We start from the raw sequence: 7,370 nt of genomic DNA, 5'->3' as shown, positions 1-7,370 counted from the left end.
CAAATGGCCATAATGAACATGCATTTACAGTAAAAGAACACTAGGGAAGCAGAAATCTAACAGGCAAAATGATAAAGCGGTTGTCATCCTGTTTTACAGCCATTGCACTCACTTGCAAATATATCACCATGTCAAGCTGTGCTGCTTGACATTGTGAAATCTAACTTCATTATGCACTGCATTTTATGGCAAAGTATACATTTTATTTTACCTGGCTAAAAAACATGTTATGTATTTTCACTTAAGCCACAACATCATTAGCTAATGGACTGCTTTAAAAAAACGCTCATAGCTCATAACCTTAAAGCCCAGGACTGGATAACTATATACTGCGCAACTTTTGTTTCACAAACTCTAAGGAAAAGAGCCACAGAAAAGTGCAACCTCAACAACTTTACGGTCTAGTGAATGCGGCAGTCCAATAATTCAGCCAAAAGGCAATCCTTCAGTGCTACTTCAGTGGTTTCAAGTAAGTCACAAAATATAGGCTCAACTGCCATTTTGGAAATTGCAAGTAATGTTCTTTCAAAGAAAATGCATGTTCATTTGTTCCAACCAAACTTATGTTCATGAGAATGTTTTGCACTTTTAAACCAGCCAAACAGATGGCTTCCGAGTCATTTATAAAAAAAACAACACATCATTAGAAACTAATCTTCATGATACTGTGCACTGTAGACAAAAAAGAGACCTTAAGTACAAGTCAGGTAATTTTATTTGATAATTCATGCCTTTTTCACTGCCTCTTTCTGGAGCTTCTTGACTTCGTGCTTGATAATCTTGTTCCTCTGCAGAAAAACATTGGCACAGTTTAGTTCAACACTTCCACCAAAAATCAATCAAATATTCTTGTCTTGCCCATTGGATGCTCCACATTCAATTATGCAGATACACACATACATATGTTCTCTCACCATTACGGACATAAATGAACAAACCAGCGTTCAGACATCGGCCATTCTCAAACAGACAATGCGTGCGGGTCGACTACACTAAATCCATTCAATAGCACCCAAAGGATGTCAATCCCATCAAACTGAGAAGTTTATTCTTACCATCTCTTAAAAGAGAAACTACAAGTTTTAAACACAAAACTAATGCTCCCTCACTTCATTCAGTGAAGCTGAGACTCAGTGAGGTTTATACCATACTGCTTTCACCTGTCCTGTGGGTCAAGATTTGATATTTCAGATGCAGTACCACATGACATTACTTCAGCAAGACAATGCACTCAGAGCTGACACCTAAGTTTCAGCCATTTTCTTACCATTTTCTTGGCCTTCATCACCTTGTAGCGGTCAAAGTCTGACATTTTGGCCCTCTGCAATAATTAAAATTTAATTCAGAAAATGTGAAGCATGACATCAGCATATCTAAATACAACCATCGAACAATTTGAAACAGGTGGGGAGAATTGCTTTAAACAAAATGATCCACCATGACAATGCATCTAGCGCCATTCTCCCACTTCCACAGTAACTGATCAAGTATTTTAAATTCACACATTGTGTGATTGCTTTCTTTAGAATCTGAAACTCATCAGGTATTGATGTGCAAGTTAACAGTACCTTTTGTCGGGCTTCGATCTTCTTGGCCCAGCTTGTCTCAGCCCATTTCTCATTGACCTGAGCCTTTTCCCAGGCACGCCTCACAAACTTCTGACGAGCACTGTGAAAAGACCAAGAGCCAGGCCAGAGATTCACAACACAGAACTACTGATGAGCACAGTGAAAAGAACAAGAGCCAGGCCAGAGATTCACAACACAGAACTACTGATGAGCACAGTGAAAAGAACAAGAGCCAGGCCAGAGATTCACAACACAGAACAGAAATCCACTGAGGCTTCTGACTTCACCAGGGCTTAAAGGCAGAACAAAAAGGCTGGGGGGCATATTAATTGAAATACTGTAAATAGCCACTACTTATTAATAATTACCAAAATAGACAAGTTATGCTGGTATTTTATGGATTTAAGACTGGTCACTTTCCAATTTCATAATGATTCAACAACAAACTGATGTTACTTTAAACCTGCAAATGGCGCTGTTCAATGTCGGATTTCTTATTTTTTTTTAATCAATTTTCATTTTTTTAATCCAACATTATTTAAGACGGGGCCTTCTTTTTTTTTTTTTTTAAACCAATGCAGGAAACAGTGAATATACTAGATGCTGTGTTATAACTTTGCGAAGATCCTCATCATAACATCCAAATAGGACATTAAGAATTCTATCCATGTTCATTCAGGCTTTGACACATCAGCATTTAAGGAAAACATTGCTTTTTTGGAACTTGTCAGACACATTGCTACTGCTGTGTGCAAGTTTCCCGTCACACACCGTGCAGAAACAACCAGCTTCAGTTTCTTACACCAAGTGTTAAACGGTTGCATTTTCTTCAACCCAAGCACATCTCACATTTTTCACACCCCTCTCAATTAGGCTCGTCTTCCTGAGTTTGTTTCATGAGTTTGATGTTTCAGCGAATACTTTGAATTTTGTGCACAGCACGAAAACGGACAGTGACCGACGGACTGACAGCAGCTCTCTACTCATTTGATGAAAAAATTGACTTACTCGCAGAACATTGGTAATTGAATAAGTGGTTGCAAGACTGCACGTGATTGGATAGTATGCATCCAGAACAAAAACAGACACGTGGCAACACATTGTGACATTTACGTTTTAAGATCTTGTGTTGCATGTTACAAAAGGAATGTTATCATATTGATAAATTACACGGAATTAAATTCCTCCTGTATATACTATAATTTTAAGGTGAAAGTAGCAAAGTTATGTACAACCTTGAATTGGTCAGGAAGTGGTTGTTGTCCTCTTATTTTTCTTTTTTTTGGTGAGAATATTATGTTGTGGAAAAAATGTCCAAACGCCAGAAATCCGGCAACATGCCTGAGAACTTTAACCCGCTTTACATGCCATGCATGAGGATTAAGCAATTACCTATGTCCACTGTGCAGGCTTGGTGTCCCTCATATGCATCTCAGTACAAGAATACACAGGCAAGAGAAAGCTTGGTTCCAAGTAATGTGTAGATTAAAACTTCCACGCTTTCCTCAAATCTGTGGTTAACCCCCTGCATTTAACCCCCTATGGGCAGATGCAATCTGCATGTTACATCTCCCTCAATAGACAGACACAGCCTGCGCATTACATCATCCTTAACAGACGTAGGCGATACCAGCATTGTATTTTATCATATGGCTGTTTTTCAATACACGACCGCTGAAATGCATTGTGATTCCTAGGTCTTTCTATGGGTTTTCTATAGGGTGCCTTAGTCCATAATGGGTCAAAGCAACGCACCTGTGTGGCACTTTGATGACGAAGTCAGTGAGCTGCATGCACTTGAAGGGCATAGACTGCCTCTTCACTCCAGTGCAGGGCCCATCCACCAAAGCCTGAAATAAAGGGGCATGACATTAGACCTCTGTAAGGAGCTCACACAAGGAGAAACAGCTTCTCACACCTTAGTCCAACCTTACCCTGTTTTGGTCAATGACATCGATGATGGCCACAAGCTTGCCAGCGTGAGGCCCAAAGGACACGTAAGCAACGCGGCCGATCTCAACGTAGCGCTTGAACACCTGTAGAACACAGAAGAACATGAGTATTTCTGGACTTCTTAAGTACTACCATAAGACATGCACCACATAAGAGAACAACACTGCCTTAAAAAACATTTGTGGTAACATACCAATTTAGAACGGACTTAAATGCTTGGCTTAATTAACCAGAATATCAACCTGAATTTCGTACACTTATGAGTGAACAGAGAACCTCATGCTCTCGGATCTAAAAGCCCTTCCATCCTGCATGCTGAGATTACAGTAAGGTACACCAGACACGTCGATATATCCATAACTTACCGGATACATGCATGTCATGATCTAGCAAACCTAATTAGCCAACTAAGCTAACGTTAGACATACTGAAAACTTCCAACTCGTCTGGTTTGAAGTTAACTTAACTTAAAAAAATGTTTCGCCATTAACATGGCAAACTACCGAGAGCTACACATGGACGTAAAAAATCCGAGGTAGATAAGCCAGTTCTAACGTCAGCTCACCGAACGTTAATTAACATTACTGGCTGAAATTCGTACAGTAACGTTAATTATAAAGTTAACTACTATAATAAGTTAACGTTAGCTACCAAGTAAGCTAACGGAATACATCTTACGTTAGCTAATATTAGCCACCTGAAATCACTAACATTCGCCAAGTTAAAATTGAACTGGCAACGTTACGCCGAATTCCTAGAATATATTTTCTCCAAACGTCATTCACCAAATTCACGTGTAGGCATTCCAAAATACTAAATTGCATCTGTAATGCTGGTTCAAATTTCGGCCTAAACTCAGGCTTCATGGACCACGCTATGATTGTTAGCTACAGAACTTAGAAAATATCTGCTAAAACACAAACATATGCGACAAACCCACACAAAAACACAGAATTTTGTCTCCAGTGGTATTCCAGGGGTATGTTTTTATTAAATAAACAATAATATGATCGAAAACATGATATAAATCTGTTTTTCTATATTCGTGGCTCGCTTCACGCGCTTACCATGATGGCTGTCCTCGATCAGAAAGGACTGCAGAGCTTCCGTTCAACAGCAATGCTTCTTCCTCTCAGTATGTGCGCACGCGCGTCTATGACGTTGCTCATCGTAGATCCTGGCGGTACACCGTCTGGAATAAGAAGCGCAGAAAAGTTCTACAGTAATCTTTATGAATCTAAATCTTCAGATTTAGCTCTTATAGATTTTTTTGAAAATTTGAATAATAAAAAAACTATTCGCAACTGCAATAAGATTAATTGCGATTCTCCAATTTCTGAAAAAGATGTTGAAGAGGCTATAAAAAATCTTAAACTAAACAAATATTCGGGGACAGATGGTTTGACTTCCGAGTTTTATAAGCAATTCTCTAAGAAACTGTCTCCTTTCCTACATAGAGTTTACACGGAGAGTATTAATAATGGAAGTCTCCCCCCCCCCCCCACTATGACCCAGGGCTTGATTAACCTTATTCCCAAACCTCAGAAAGACACTCTGAATCTTGATAACTGGCGCCCAATTTCCCTTCTGAACTGCGATTATAAAATAATAGCAATTTGTCAAGCCAAAAGAATCAAAAAAGCTCTTATTGACATAATAGATGAAACACAGTCTGGTTTTATGGCTGGGAGACATATAACCAATAATATAAGACTGGTGCTTGATATTATTGACTACTCGGAATTGGTTGATGACGATGGTTTCATACTTTTCTTTGACTTTTACAAGGCATTCGATTCTGTTGAACATTCTTTCCTTTTTAAAGCCCTGGAAACATTTGGATTTGGGGATCTTTTCATTAAATCTATTAGAACTTTATATGCTAATGGAAATGCCTCCGTCAAACTGCCATATGGTACATCCAAAAGATTTGATGTAAGTAGAGATATTCGTCAGGGATGTCCCATCTCCCTATACCTATTTCTGCTGGCCATGCAACTTCTTTCAGACCATATCAGACATAATGGAATTATGGGTATATCCATTGCTAATAGAATTGTTACCATAAGCCAGTTAGCCGACGACACCACGTTGTTTCTAAAAAATAAAGCCCAAATTAGGGAATCTATCAAGGTGATTGGATCATTTTCCAAGGCCTCTGGTCTTTGTCTTAACGTTGCCAAATGTGAATTGCTATCAATTAAAAGCTGTTCGGACGTCATGATTTACGACATCCCTGTCAAAAGTAAAATTAAATATCTTGGTATTATAATTGACAAGGACCAGAATACTCGTGTGAAAGATAACTTCAATCCCTTGATTATTTCAATTCAACAGAGGTTTAAAATGTGGCTGCAAAGAGATTTTTCTCTCGTAGGGAGATCCCTGGTAGCCAAAGTGGAAGGTCTATCTAGAGTAATCTATTCTGCGTTAGCATTAAATGTCCCTAATGATCTTTGCACAAAAATAGACAAGCTGATATTCAATTTCATTTAGAAAAATAAATCCCATTATATAAAAAAGCAAATAATGATGAATAAGCTGCATTCAGGTGGCCTTGGTGTATTGGATTTCTCCTCTCTAAATGCTACATTCAAAGTGAAATGGATCAAACAATACTTAAAAAACACTACCTCCATATGGAATTTTATCTCTTCACATATCTTTAATTCCCTTGGAGGTCTACACTTTTTACTCTGTTGTAATTATGATGTCACAAAAATCCCGCTTAAGTTATCACACTATCACAAACAAATGTTACTATGCTGGTCCTTAATTTAGAAGCATAACTTCTCTCCGCACAAGTATTTTATATGGAAGAATAAAGACATAAGATTCAAAAACAAAACACTGTTTAATAAGAGTTGGTTTGACAGAGGTATTTTACTTGTCAAACCAAAAAAAAAAAAAAAAATTTCTATTTAAATTTTTTTGCTTATATCTTGTTATGGTTATATATGTTGTATATGCATTATTTCCAAAAAAAAAAAATAAAAAAAATAAAAAAAAAATAAGACGTGCAGTGTGGTGTGGAGTGGAACAAGGACAAGCTTGTCATTGTTGGACAAGAATGATTTTGCGTGTTCAATGGCGAACGTTTACAATGTGTCCACGGTAGGAAACTGGCAGTACCATATCCCTAACCCCAAGTGGTATTATGCAGCGAAAAGGTGAAAGTGGTACTTGAATTCAGTTATGTTTTACATCACTTGTAGGCTAATGTCAACAGATTGTTTGCAGATAAGTTCTCCTTATGAACAATCTACCGTTCTTCAGACATTACGTTTTCTCGGATGATTTCTATACGGCAGGAAGGACCCGATTCATTCGCCTCTGCTATTGGACATATCTATGTTGAATAAAGCAAAGCAAAATAAAGCATGTTGCCCAAAGGTATGGGAGACGATCTGAAACCAATAATAATAATAATAATAATAATAATAATAATAATAATAATAATACTAAGAAGAAGAAGAATGTGAATTCTATTTGGTGTCCATGTCCATATTAGTATCCACTGGTAGTTTTTTTTTTTATTAATAGTGATACAACAAAACTGTATTGTACTGTACAAACATGTATTGTATATGTGTTAGTCATAATGTGTTACTAAAAGTATAATGCAGTGTAACATGGGAACTGGACTCTAGTTGTAGGTTTGATTCCCATGCAGGTGGCCACTGTTGTCATACCCTTCAGTAATACCTAACCTGAATTGCTTCAGTATATATTCAGCTTGAATTGCATGTCAAATAAGTTGTTTAAGTCCATATAAATAAAACCATCTGCTAAATTACTTCAATATAAAATTCATGCATTATCTGAAGGCATTATACTGTCCATTAGTCA

The 7,370-nt window shown here is 37.6% G+C and overlaps 1 protein-coding gene across 1 annotated transcript; it reads right to left on the bottom strand.

The window, feature by feature from the left end:
- Window positions 1–697: 697 nt before the first annotated feature.
- Window positions 698–4,650, bottom strand: rpl14 (ribosomal protein L14). Its single transcript, XM_061254749.1, has 6 exons — window positions 4,589–4,650; window positions 3,503–3,604; window positions 3,324–3,418; window positions 1,569–1,668; window positions 1,268–1,321; window positions 698–788 (listed from the first exon to the last, which is right to left on the bottom strand). Exons 1-6 carry the CDS (start codon window positions 4,589–4,591, stop codon window positions 726–728), a joined length of 417 nt encoding a protein of 138 aa, XP_061110733.1. The 5' UTR covers window positions 4,592–4,650; the 3' UTR covers window positions 698–725.
- Window positions 4,651–7,370: the final 2,720 nt, after the last annotated feature.

Source organism: Conger conger, chromosome 9 (genome assembly GCF_963514075.1).
Source record: "Conger conger chromosome 9, fConCon1.1, whole genome shotgun sequence".
NCBI classification, from domain to species: domain Eukaryota; kingdom Metazoa; phylum Chordata; class Actinopteri; order Anguilliformes; family Congridae; genus Conger; species Conger conger.
Note: the sequence above shows the minus strand (reverse complement) of the source record. Positions and strands in the feature narration are given on the sequence as shown.

What these genes read in the sequence shown, in the direction of transcription:
- rpl14 (XM_061254749.1), bottom strand. An exon ending in GTCATCAAAGTGCCACACAG is followed by an intron (nt 1,669 to 3,323) that starts GTGCGTTGCTTT and finishes GTCTTTTCACAG; the next exon opens with TGCTCGTCAGAAGTTTGTGA. An exon ending in TGATGAAGGCCAAGAAAATG is followed by an intron (nt 789 to 1,267) that starts GTAAGAAAATGG and finishes GTTTTTCTGCAG; the next exon opens with AGGAACAAGATTATCAAGCA.